Here is a 14277-nt window from a genome sequence, read left to right as displayed (position 1 = left end):
TGAAGGCAAAAGGGGGTCCAACCCGTTACTAGCATGGGGTACCTAATAAAGTGGCCGGTGAGTGTATATATGCTGTTTAATCTACAAGTATTTGGTTAGTTTCATGTTATTGCCTTTGCCTGGAAAGCAACTGTAGAGCTTCACTGGAAACTGCCATGTTGCGTCCCATTAATCCGTCCACTAGCAATCTGTAAACATCTTTGTGTCACTACAGTACAAAGTACTTGGATATCGATTCTGCCCGATAAGGATTGGTAAACAAAACTTAATGTCTTTGCCCACACTGAATCTATTGCTTTCTTTGTGATTTCTCTAATGTTTTGATGGGCATTGTAGATGTCACAATTGCTCACAATTTTGCTCGAATGGAAAGGAGGAAGTGAGGGGAAAATGTTTTCACTTATATTAAATGCTCTTAGTAACCACAGTGTTTCTTTAGAGATAACCTTACAGTATATCACACTTATCTTAGTCCAGAGTCTATATGATAACTTAATGACTGCCATAAGATCTACTATTATGGTTGAGTTGCATGATTGTAACAATGAATGCCTCACTGTTAGATTAGCAGAGGTGTTTATAAAGAACTCTTCTCCACTTGTAACATTATCACGATGAAGGTCCTGGTAGGATTTCTTTCTCTAGGTTGGTTGGCTGTTTTTTGGAGCTGCAGCAATGCAGAGCAACAGGAGTTCATGTTACTTGCAGGCCCTTTGACCACCGGCCAAACTTTACCTTTAGGGTCTTCAGATGAAGACAATGCGTTTAACTGCGGAGGTCCACTTCCACAACAATCCAGGGACTACTTTCTGTATCTTCGGAGCAGAGGGGTGACCCACTTTAAAGTTCCCCTTTCCTGGTCACGCATCCTTCCCACAGGTGACTCCAACCAGCCACATGAGGACTCTGTGACATGCTACAAGACACTTGTGCAGCAGCTGACTGAATTGGGCATCAAACCTCTGCTGGTTCTCCACCACTCTGCTGTACCAGAAGTCTTCAGAGCCAGATATGGAGGCTGGGAGAATCTATTACTGGTGCAGATGTTTGAGCAGTATGCAGGATTTGTGTTCAATACATTTAGGGATCTTGTGGACACATTTGTCACGTTCAGTCACCTGCATGAGCTACGCAATGAAGTGCAACTTCAAAATGCTCTCCAGTCCCATGCAAACGTTTACAATGTCTATCATCAAATGTCCGAAGGTAAGACTTGACTTTATTAATTTGTTTAATACGTTGGTTTTGAGTTAAAAGTCCAATTTACACAACTCAATAAAACTACACTATTATGAAAGCTTGAAAAGTTTCTTAGAGCATTGGTTTTCACTCAAGTCCCACATGCATCTTGAATGTAGTTTTATTCAAATTATTACTTATGATTTCTGTAAAAAAAAAAAAAAATAGAATGGTTTGTTATTTTTGTATGGTGCATAAAAAGTAGCATAGCATGCATAAATAGCATGTGTACAGTTGTTTTATAGTTTAAATGTAGCTGAAAAAAGACTAAATAGTTAATTTTATGGTCCATTGTGACAACTTACCCTGCAGCATGTGCATAGTCAATGGAAATGTGTTGGAAATGTTCAAAAGCTTTTTGTATGCAAGACTTTCAAAATAAACGTTATATTATTTTAATCATATTCACTGGAATAAAAGTGTCTCCATATTATATAGTTCTTTATAATAGTCCAATGATGGTCACTCATAGTGATGTGTTGTTTTGTAGCACTTAATTTGTCTCTTGGGATCAGAGCCAATGATGTTAACTTGATTTCTCAAGCTGGGTCAAAAATCATGGTAAAAGTTCAAGGCAGATTATCATATATATAGTTACACGTAATAGTTAATATTATGTACTTTATCACATTCTTCTCTTATCTCACCGCTAGGCATATGTGGATTTCCTCACAGTACACGTGCAGTACAACTGCAAATTGCAGACCGATCTTACTGAGGATTTGAGGAAGTTACAGGTATGTGATTTATATGGCTCTTGAAGGAGAATATGATCATCTTCGCAATAGATCAGCCCAGTAAATAGCCATCAGATTTCACAGAAAATATTTCAGGTCACCAAAATGACACTGACATTCTTGCTTCAGATTGGCAGTGCTCAGAAGTCCATTCTTGTGTATCAGTTGACAGTCAAGGACTGTGATGGAAATGAAAATAATTTCCAGCCATTTACTGCAATTCTTGGAGGTAAATGTTATCTTATTTCTTTAAGTTATGTGTCCAAAGTCTAAAACACCATGTGGTAACCTAGTATTATTTATTGATGTCAGTTTTACAGAACAAAGATCTTCACATTTTAGGCTGTGAAATCACACAGCTTTTCGAGAAGCTAGATCAGGAAGAAACACTTAAAAGGTAAAGCTGAGAACAAAAAAATATATATATGCAGAGCCCATTCTCATCCCGAGACATCATCTAACTGACGCTTTTGACCATACGTCAACATCAAACGTTTTAGTGTACCCTTTAACGTCAGTTAGATGGCACTATCTAATCCTAACCCTACCCCAGACCTTAAAGGGTTAGTTCACCCTAAAATGACAATTCTGTCAGTATTTACTCACCCTCATGTTGTTCCAACCCCGTAAGACCTTCGTTCCTCTTCGGAACACAAATTAAGATATTTAAGATATTAAGATCGCTCCTGCATACTAGTCCATAGGCTTCTTGAGGGAATGACTCTTGCTGGCATTGAAAAGTCATCAAAGACATCATTAAAATAGTCCAAGTGACTACAGTGGCTCAATTTTAACTTAATCAAATGACAAGAATAGTTTTTGTGCGCAAAAACAAACAAAAATAACGACTTTATTTCAACTATTTACTTCCTTCTCCATGGGCCTGTAGTCAGTTAACGTAGAGTGATTGCGTAGAGCTACGTCACACGTAGGCTCACTATTGGCCGACGCTGGTCGTGTGTGTGATGCGTGTGACGTACAATAACAGAAGCTTACGCTATTAAACTAGTAACCTGACTCGAGGCAGAGAGAGAAATAAACGAATAGTTCAAATAAAGTCGTTATTTTTGTTGTTTTTGCACGCAAAAAGTGTTTTCGTCATTTGATAAACTTAAGATTGAGCCCCTATAGTCACTTGGACTATTTTAACAATGTCCTTTAATGACTTTTCGAGGCCAGTAAGTCATTCCCTCAAGAAGCCTATGGACTAGTATGCAGGAGCGATCTTAATATCTTAAATATCTTAATTTGTGTTCCGAAGATGAACGAAGGTCTTACGGGGTTGGAACAACATGAGGGTGAGTAAATACTGACAGAATTTTCATTTTTGGGTGAACTAACCCTTTAAGGTGAAGCATCAGTTAGATGACGCCGTAGGATAGCGTCATCTAACTGACGTTAAAGGGTACCCTAAAACGTCGGATGTTGACGTAGGGTCAAAAGCGTAAGTTAGATGACGTCTTGGGATGAAAATGTGTTGATATGCAGTATATAATGACTATGTTTTAAGTTAAAATAAGAATCTTCTCATCCAGTTTGCAGGAGGAAAATACTAAAACTGTTGTCCATCGGAAATCAGCTTCTGCATTCTCATACCAGAAGGTTTGGGAGAAATTCAGAAGTCAAACCGAAGCTGAGCGCGATCAGTTCCTGAATGGCTCATTCCAGGTTGATTTCGAATGGTCCGTCTCCAGTGAGAGTTTCAAAGTGGAGGGTGGATGGGCTGAACACGGGAAGGGTGAGACCATATGGGACCGTTTTAGCCACGAGGGTCACGTCTTTGATAATCAGACCACTGATTTGGCCTGTGATAGTTATCACAAGGTGGACTATGATGTGTATCTGCTTAGAGGCATGATGGCACCTAATTATCAGTTCTCAATTTCCTGGGCTCGCATTTTCCCCACTGGACGCAGAGAAAGTTTGGTTGAAAAGGGGGCTGCTTATTATGACAAGATGATCAACACCCTTCTACAATCAGGGATCAAGCCCACTGTTACCCTCCATCATTGGGACCTTCCTCAAGCTCTGCAGGACTCAGGAGGCTGGACTAATGACTCTATTGTGGAAGCTTTCAAAGAATTTTCTGACTTTTGCTTCTCTCGTTATGGAGACAGAGTCAAAACATGGATCACATTCGGCAGCCCCTGGGTTGTGAGCAACCTGGGGTATGGAACAGGGGAACATCCCCCACGTATGAATGACCCAATAATAGCCTCTTACAAGGTGTGTCTGTCAATCTAAGAAAGAACCATCTATTTCATGGTTTTTGAAAGTGTGTATTGACAGTGCTTTGCTTGTTTTTATAGGTGACGCATAACATTCTGAAATCTCACGCTGAAGCCTGGCATATTTATAATGATAAATACAGGAAACTGCATGGTGGAAAAGTGGGCATTGCTCTTCACGCTGATTGGGCAGAGCCATTGAATCCCTCAAGTGATCAGGATGTAGCAGCAGCTGAGCGCTATCTGAACTTCATGCTGGGCTGGTTTGCTCACCCCATATTTGTAGATGGAGACTATCCAGCCGTGCTAAAGGAACAAATTGAAAAAAAGAAAGATTTCTGTGGTAAAGAGCTGGCAAGACTCCCTGTCTTCACTGAGGCTGAGAAACAAAGAATCCGAGGCACAGCTGATTTCTTCGGGCTTAACCACCAGACTTCCCGACTGATTAGTGAGAGCTTGAATAGCTGTGATGTTGGACCAAATCATGTTGGGGACTTTCAGGCTCATATTGACCCCACATGGCCTTCCACAGCTTCTGACCAGATCCACTCAGTCCCGTGGGGGCTTCGGCGGTTATTGAACTACATCTTTTTAGAGTACACATCCATAACAAAGGTCCCCATCTATATCACAGGAAATGGAATGCCAACTGATTACAATGGTGATGTGCTCAATGACACTCAGCGTGTTGACTATCTCAAAGCTTACATTAATGAAGCAATGAAAGGTGCGTATTTTAAGACAACTCGTCAGTGTTTAAAACAAAGACCATGTTAGTCTTTTTAGAGATGACGGGTCAGTCTGTGTGAAACCAGAGGTAAGTGCATGGCCTAAAACCAAGGTCTGTAAGATATTTATTGCAGATACTTAATTTTTTTTATATTTGTTAGGTATTTATTATTTAGCATTAGTTCTTTCCAGACCTAAAAACACCTCATCAGGGAAGCCATGTCTCTCAAAAATTAGAAAAATCTTGTACCATCATAATAGGGATTTACACATTTTAAATTTTATGCTTAAAGCATTTCCTTGGTCTTTTAATGGATGTAATAATGGTCCCAATGCCACCCACAGCTAGAAATGTAATCAATGAATAATACTGGTGCTTTTCCACTGCATGGCATGGTACGGCTTGGTTCGGTATGGCACACTTTGGCGCTTTTCCACTGCATGGTACGGCTCGGCTCGGTACGGCTCACTTGTGGCGCTTTTCCACTGCATGGAACGGTACGGCTCGCTTCAGCTTGCTTTAAATGGTACCACATCTGTTGAGGTTCCAAGCGTACCGTACCGATACTAAAATGTGACGTGAACACTCTGCAGATCACTGATTGGTCAGACAGAATTTGCGAGAAATCAAACCAACCTGCTAGATTTAAATACACAGTAACATCCACCGCTGTAGCACCTGTTTTAAAACTACTTGCTTAACTTGCTTGAAGAAAAAATAATATAGATAATATAGATTCCAAAAAATAAATAGCTGAACCGTGGTCAGTGGATGAAGGGAAAATGTTCCTCTCGTTGGTTGCCGAGGAGTGGATAGACTATAACGGTCAGAGTATAATGCCAACCACTATGAAGTGGTACTAACTGCAGTGGAAAAGCAAACCGAGCCGAGCCGAGTCGTACCATGCAGTGGAAAAGCGAAGCGAGCCAAACAGTGCCGCGCCGACCCGAACTGTACCACTAAAAAGGTTCCCAAATGAGAAGATCTGGAAATGAAGTCTTCAGGGGACTGGAAATATATGGTATTGTTAGAATCTGCAATATTTTTACCAACAACAAAGCAGCAAGCTGTGAACAAACATGGGGGGAATTGTTCATAGCCTTTTCGAATTTGATACAGACTGACCTAAAAGCAATCCTCCACCAATTTAACAAAACCTTTGCCAAACCTTAACATCAGACTATACAGTATTACAAGATCACTATGTAAAGTCCATTAACTACTTCTTTCTGTTTAAACAGCTGTGCGTTTGGATGATGTTGCCGTCCAGAGGTTTACAGTACAGTCCCTTATGGATGGTTTTGAGGGTCCTCAAGGCTACAGTCAACGATTTGGATTGCACTATGTGAACTTAGATGATCCTGACAGGCCAAGAACCCCCAAAGAATCAGCATATTACTATTCAAAGGTGATCGAGAGTAACGGATTTGCTGAGACTGCAGCAAGCCATAAGATGCAAATCTCTGGAAATAAATTTAAGAGCACAAAACTGCCTAGTCAGCCGCCATCTGAAGTTCCTTCAAAATCCAAGGTCGTTTGGGGAAAGTTCTCCCCTCAGACCAAGTTTGAGAGACAGCTTTATCACTATGGAACATTTCCAGAGGGATTCCATTGGGGTGTCTCATCTTCAGCATACCAGGTTGAAGGTGGCTGGAATGCAGATGGAAAAGGACCAAGTGTTTGGGATAATTTTACCCAAACTGGTAATATCCCAAACAATGACAATGGCAATGTTGCATGTGACAGCTACAACAAAATAGATGAGGATCTACACATGTTGAGAGCCCTAAAAGTGAAGACTTACAGATTCTCCTTGTCATGGTCTCGAATTTTTCCCAGTGGCTATAAGTCTTCTCTTAACCAGAAGGGGGTGGACTACTATAACAGGCTCATAGACCGTCTAATAGCAAACAATATCACACCCATGGTCACTCTCTACCATTGGGACCTGCCACAGGCTTTACAGAACATCAATGGTTGGGACAACCCCGAATTGATAAACATATTCAATGAATATTGTGACTTCTGTTATGCGACATTTGGAAACAGGGTGAAGTTTTGGATCACATTTAATGAACCCCAGACAATTGCATGGTCGGGATATGGACTAGGTCAGATTCCACCTAAAGTGACACAACCTGGAGATGCTCCATACAGGGTTGCACACAACCTCCTAAAAGCTCACGCACAAGCGTATCACACCTATGATGAGAAATACAGGGCGTCTCAAGGAGGTCTGGTATCAATTAGTCTAAATGCTGAATGGGCAGAACCCCAAGATGTCAACATCCCTCGAGAGGTGGTGGCAGCTGATAGAGCCCTTCAGTTCCAACTAGGCTGGTTTGCACATCCTATATATAAAAATGGTGACTACCCTGATGCCATGAAGTGGCAGGTTGGCAACAAGAGTGAACTTCAAGGCTTGACAGAATCCCGCTTGCCTTCTTTCACTGACAAAGACAAAGCCTTTATCCAAGGAACAGCTGATGTATTCTGCATTAACACATACACAACCAAAGTCGTGCGCCATGTGACCAGTAGACTTAATATTGTGTCTTATGAGACTGATCAGGATGTTGAGAAGGCCAATGCAGATGGCTCTGAAAATACAGCTGTTAATGAGCAGAAGGCTGTTGCTTGGGGACTCAGGAGACTTCTTAACTGGTTAAAGGAAGAGTATGGAGACCCTGAGATTTATATAACGGAAAATGGTGTGGCTACAGGCACTGCCATAACGGTTGATGATACTGATCGAATATTCTTCCTGAAGACCTATGTTGATGAGGCTCTTAAAGGTATGTTAACAATGGTTCTCTTTCTCTATTACCCCTTTTCCACCAAAAAAGAACTGGTTTGGAACTGGTGCTGGTTCAAAGTTGGTTCGGACTTGGTTCAACTTGCGAACCTTTTCAATAAAAAACGCCCCCGAAGTAAGCATGACGTGGTAAAAGAACGGTTCTAGTCCAGCAAAGTGTTGGTGCCGCTTTGGAACCAGTTTTCCTGGCCGAGAACCGGTTCTTTGGCTGTCGAAACACAGAGAACTGGTTTGCGCACAGGCACCGGCTCCGAACCGGCTCTCAAAATGCTTTGGTGGAAAAGGGATATAACAGTGAATACATATATATTTTTTGCATGTGCAGTAATCTATTTACAAACCTTTCGAAATGTATTCTAAATTTTAAACCAAACACATATAGGAAAATTAAATTAAATAAAAAATATATATATATATATATTATAAGAATATTTTATATTCTATTTATATTTTAACTATATTTTATTGTACTTATTTTGTTCTTCTAAAAAATAAAAGAAATAACTGTACAAATGTATGAATTATTTCTGACAACAACGAGTGACCAACTTGCTTTGTGCAAACATCATGCTTGTTCTAAGGCAAGGTTGTATGAAAAGCCCTTACCTGGGCATATTTTAGGCAAATTACCAGATGTGTGAACACACTCCCACATTTAGAATAATCCAGATTCAGCAACATATTAACGAACGAGGGTAAAAAACAAAGTTATATGCGTTTGCACCTGTTAATCCTGTGGGAATTTTGCATAAACATTTTCTGCACTCATAAATACACAAATTGTTCAAAATGAATTATGAATGAGGCTTAATGTTTGTAATAGTGTCAAATTGTTAATTTGATGCACATTTACATTCACTTTTTAGCACACAACTTGGATGGAGTACGCATTAAGGGTTACATTGCCACCTCTCTAATGGACTCCTTTGAGTGGCTGAATGGCTACACTGTTGGGTACGGACTTCACCATGTGGACTTCAAACTTTCAAATCGTCCGAGAACTCCAAAACGCTCCGCTCACCTCTACTATGATATAATGAGAAATAATGGCTTCCCACTGCCAGTGGAGGAAGAAATGATATATGGACATTTCCCAGAGGGATTTATATGGAGCACAGCAACAGCGGCATATCAGGTACATTTCAACAAATACATTTGTTTTATTTGATCATATTTTATCAAATGAGGACATTTTTGTTTCATGTTATGCTCTAACACCACAGATAGAGGGTGCCTGGAGAGCAGATGGAAAGGGTCTCAGCATTTGGGACACATTTGCACACACTGCTTTAAAGATATCCCTGGATGAAAATGGTGACATTGCCTGTGACAGCTACAACAAGATCGCTGAGGATATCAATAATCTCAAAACACTGAGGGTCAACCATTACCGGTTTTCTATTTCATGGGCCAGAATTATGCCGGATGGAACAAACAGGAAAATCAATGAAGCTGGACTTAACTATTATCATAGACTTGTAGATGCTCTATTGGCAGCCAATATCAAGCCACAGGTAGACTATTTTGAAATAATTTGCATGCAGAAACACGCCTTGGTAACCTAAAAGAATTTAACTCGTTTCTGACAGTGTTTAATCATTTTTTCATCTGACAGGTGACTTTGTACCATTGGGATCTCCCACAAGCACTCCAGGATGTTGGTGGCTGGGAGAATGACACTATTGTCGATAGGTTCAGAGACTATGCCGATGTTGTATTTAACAGTCTGGGGGACAAAGTAAAGTTCTGGATCACTATAAATGAACCCTACAATGTTGCAATGGTCGGCCATGGCTATGGAAGTGCAGCACCAGGTATCGTTCGCTTTAAGAACTACAATTTTTGTACAATATGACTCATCTTATAAGTTTCAGTGTTAACAGTTAATAATGCAACATAAGGTTCTTGATGATCTATTTGTGCCCAGGTATAAGTTTCAGACCGGGCACTGCACCATATATTGTGGCACACAACCTCATCAAGGCTCATGCTGAGGCCTGGCATCTGTATAATGACAAGTATCGTGCAAAACATGGTGGCATTATTGGCATCACCATAAACTCTGACTGGGCTGAACCAAGAAACCCATACAAACAGGAAGATGTGGATGCTGCCGTGCGTGTAGTTCAGGTACAGATTTGTAGTTCAACCACATAAACATGTCTGTAGTTATGTGCATTGAATAAACAACAAGCCACTTCTCTTCTCGTAACAGTTCCAGATTGGTTGGTTTGCTCATCCAGTGTTCAATGGCGATTACAGTGATTTAATGAAAGATATAATTCGAGAGAGAAGTTTAGCAGCTGGCCGACCTCAGTCGAGGTAAGATGTGATCTTGTTTGTGAGTAATCTGAAGCTTTACATTCAAAAGATTCTGCGTTTATAATGCTTTTTCACTTGCATTTCGCATCTAACAGGCTTCCAGAATTTACCCCTGCGGAAGTGGCGAGGATTAAGGGAACTCATGATTATTTTGGATTCAACCACTACACCACTGTCTTAGCCTATAACATGGACTACAAAAACCTCCAGCACTATGATGCAGACAGGTAGATTTTTGTTTTAATCCACATTGTCAAACTCTTTCAGGCACAATTTGTTTAAAACAATCAATCAAAGCAGCTTTATAGAAAATCATGATGTTAATAATATCTTAAAGGGATACTCCACTTTTTTTGGAAATAGGCTCATTTTACAACTCCCTCAGAGTTAAACAGTCGAGTTTTACCGTTTTCGAATGTATTCAGCCGATTTTCATATATTTACAAGAATATCAGTAACCAGAGAGTTTCTGGTCTCATTGACTTCCATAGTAGGAAAAAATATATACTACGGAAGTCAATGAGACCAGAGACTGTCTGTTAACTAATATTCTTCTAAATATCAGAAAATCGGCTGAATACATTAGAAAATGGTAAAGCTCAACTGTTTGACTCTGGGGGAGTGGTAAAATGAGCCTGTTTTAAAGTCAAATGGTTGAGATCCACTGCTATATATTAAATATCGTCTAACCAACACAGTCTCATGAAGATGCATATCTATACCACGAGTGTCATTTCTCGTGGCATTTATACGCCAAAAGTGTTTTTTTCGTGTATATGGTACGCACTAAAAAACCCTGGGTTAGGTTTAGGGGGGAGGGGGGGAGGAGTTCGTGCGTATTATACGCAAAAAAGTGCGTATCATATGTACGCGAAAATCGCGTGCCATATACACGCAAAAACTGTTTTTGGCGTATAAATGCCACGAGAAATGACATTCTTGCTATAGATACGAACTTTCATGAGATCGGGCTGCGTCTAACGCAGTGTTTCCCAACCCTGTTCCTGGCGGCACACCAACACTGCGCATATTCTTTGGCCGTTTCTCAATATGCCTTCTTGTCTGTACTTGTGTTCTTGTGGACTTGTAAAACGGCATCAGTCGTGGCCAAAGTACTGTCCCAATACACAAGTTTGCATTTAGGCAAGAACGGTTAAAAATCCCGGATGTGTTCTTGACACTCCCATTTTACCGAGGATGCATCGGTTGGTAACTTGTGTGAACATTTCGGCATTCGCGGAAGGAGCGGGAAGCAGAGAGAGGCAGGTCAAAAATATTACCGAATATTACCGACGTTTTTTCGCGCTGTTGGCTAGTGATGTACACAAACAAACAACAGATGCAGAATTAAAATGAGACAGGTGTTCCTTTATTGTTATGAATATACATTACATTGTAGTGTATGAAGAGTAATACCTTAGGCTTGGGCGATAAAGCCTGGCTGTATAATAATTCTCGTCACATTTGGGCACTGCAGACGGCGTCTGTGCGGGGGTACTATTGGGTACACATCGTCTCAAACTGTCAGCAGTGTTCTGTGTGCTCGTCACCTCGTGAGTTCGTTCTTCCAAGAACAACTAGCAAGAGCTTTCTTCCCAAGAACACAAGTCCATTCTTTGCATTCTTGGTTTTGAGAAACGGCCTTTGTCTCCCTTATCAAACACACCTGATTCAACTCATCAGCTCATAATCAGATGGGTTAATGAGCTGATGAGTTGAATCAGGTGTGTTTGATTAGGGAGACAAAGAATACGTGCAGCGTTGGTGTGCCGCCAGGAACAGGGTTGGGAAACACTGGTCTAACGTGATTACACTGTAAGTATGCAAATAAAGTTGGACATAATTGTATATCCAACAAGTTGAGAGATAATATAGTTACATTGTGCAATGAAATAAAAACATACATCTCATCTGGAATATTATATCTAATCCAGGGGTGCAGGAACTGAAACGGATCGTACATGGCTGGATTCTGGATCCTTCTGGTTGAAAGTAACTCCTGTGGGCTTTCGAAAAATTTTGAATTTCATTAAGGAGGAATATGGAAACCCTACTATTTACATTACAGAGAATGGCGTATCAGAACGAGAGCTAGTGAATCTGAACGACGTCCTCCGTATCCACTATTATGATAACTATATCAATCAGGCCCTGAAAGGTAGAGGTTTACACAGAAACAAATAGATTTTTGTGATGTAATTCCATGCATTTTTAATATTATTTTTTTGTTTTCATTTCATTTTTAAGCGTATTTGCTGGATGCTGTGGACATCCGTGGCTACTCTGCTTGGACACTAATGGACAATCTAGAATGGGCGACGGGTTATGATGATAAATTTGGGTTTTTCTATGTAAATCGATCAGATCCCACTTTACCACGTATTCCTAAGAAATCTGTCTGGAACTATGCTACAATAATCAACTGCAATGGCTTCATAAGTCCAGGAGAAAGGCCCCATGAATGTCAGGTCCATGAACCTGAGGGAGAGGTCCCAGGTACTGTCCATCTGTCTGTCTTGTGATTTCACCAAGTACCACATGTTCCCGGATCATGTGATTGGATTGACTTTCCAATCAACCAATCACAAGTTTACAGTTTATGTCAAGTTTAGGCTTAGAACCAGGGTGAAGTACACCTTTCATTACTCTCTGATTTTAGGGAAAAGTTATGGGTAGGGTTAGGTTTAGGGGTATGGATTGGGTGGGCACTACATTTTGGGAAAGGAATGTTGATCCTTGTCTGTCTCTATCTATTAACCGAGTATTTTCTTGTTTACAGAGACTACTCCTCCTGGTGGGGAACTGTCAGTCAGTTTCTTGGGTTTGGAAGTGTCAGGTCCTGATGCTGAACGGGCTCTCAATGTCCTCTTCAGTCTCACCATTATTGCTACAGTCGCTGTTGTCCTCTTGGTTTTCGGACTTGTCAAGGCAACCAAGAAACAAAAACGTCCAGTAAAGGAACACATTGACCTTGCAAAAGAAGATAAGTTCTGAACATAATATCTCCTGTGCCAATTATCTTATATATATATATATATATTGTAAAGATAATTATGTAAAAAAAATATGTAATTCATAAACCTGAATAAAATAAGAAATTATTCTTTGCATAATGGACTGTTTCCTTCACAGTGTGATGTAATTTTACATGATAAGCAGATGCACAAAATCTTCAACATGAATTTGTTTAACTGGCTGCCAGAACAAAAGATGATCACTGTGTATATAGATAATAAAGATTTATACTGCAATAACTTAAAGTAAACTCACACACTTGCTCTTTATCTCAACAACAATCGTTCATTTTCAATTATTACCCTGTCTACTGATATGCATACTTTCTAGTGATCCCTGTGGGGAGTTTTATGAAAGCCTTGCAAATACACACACACACACACACACACACACACACACACACACAAACAAACACCAAGATAACTTGTATAGTATAATCAAAAGAAGAAAGCAAACAAATTTGATATCTTTGCTTAGTCAGATAGTGCAGCATAATTGCAGACTGATATGATCAACACAAGACAAAGTTCACTGATTCAATAGTTACATTTATCAACATAATACCCATGTACAGAGAGTGTGTTTAGAGAGAGGTCATGATTTTCTGGAATTTTTTTTCTTTTCAAATACCACATATAGACAGATATAAACAGAAAAATCTATAAACCACATTAACTCTTGTGTTGGAAACGTCAGTGATATGCACATTTTGCTGTTCACTATATCCTGAGATAATACATAATTAAAAAATACTGCAAAAATGTCTCTGTATGAACAATGAACACTTCACAGACATACATGCAAAAGGCAAATGGGTTGTGATGGTGAGTATGAGGACAACAATGAAGTTTCAATGTATTCCCTGGCTGGTTTATTTGATGGCCAAAACAAGATGTAAACAACACTGGTCCAGAAGCACTTCCTGTTTCAGTTTTTTAACACTACATAAGAGCTGGGATAAAATACAACCAACAGAACATATAAAACTGAATCAAAAAGTTAAACAAACATCTTTAAGATGTTTTCTTTACATGTGAAATAAAGAAAACAGTTACAAACTGAAACAGGAAGTGCTTCTGGACCAGTGTTGTTTACATCTTGTGAAATGGTCTATATAGATACTCAACAGATAGACTTAGCGCAGCTCGTATGTAAACAAATCACACGCGGCTGTGTTGATGGCTGATTTAG

At 39.9% G+C, this 14277-nt stretch overlaps 1 protein-coding gene across 1 annotated transcript; it reads left to right on the top strand.

The window, feature by feature from the left end:
• Positions 1-372: 372 nt before the first annotated feature.
• LOC120487230 (lactase/phlorizin hydrolase) lies at positions 373-13487 on the top strand. Its single transcript, XM_039683512.2, has 17 exons — positions 373-1206; positions 1730-1800; positions 1893-1976; positions 2106-2205; positions 2289-2373; positions 3512-4202; positions 4286-4931; positions 6176-7729; positions 8616-8884; positions 8973-9263; positions 9365-9563; positions 9677-9879; positions 9965-10071; positions 10167-10298; positions 12006-12229; positions 12319-12567; positions 12851-13487. The coding sequence occupies exons 1-17, from the start codon at positions 615-617 to the stop codon at positions 13063-13065; spliced, it is 5712 nt and encodes a 1903-aa protein (XP_039539446.2). The 5' UTR covers positions 373-614; the 3' UTR covers positions 13066-13487.
• The last annotated feature ends 790 nt before the right edge of the window (positions 13488-14277 follow it).

This window comes from Pimephales promelas, chromosome 7 (genome assembly GCF_988280905.1).
Source record: "Pimephales promelas chromosome 7, fPimPro1.hap1.1, whole genome shotgun sequence".
Classification (NCBI taxonomy): Eukaryota; Metazoa; Chordata; class Actinopteri; order Cypriniformes; family Leuciscidae; genus Pimephales; species Pimephales promelas.
This window is presented reverse-complemented; position numbering and strand designations above follow the sequence as displayed.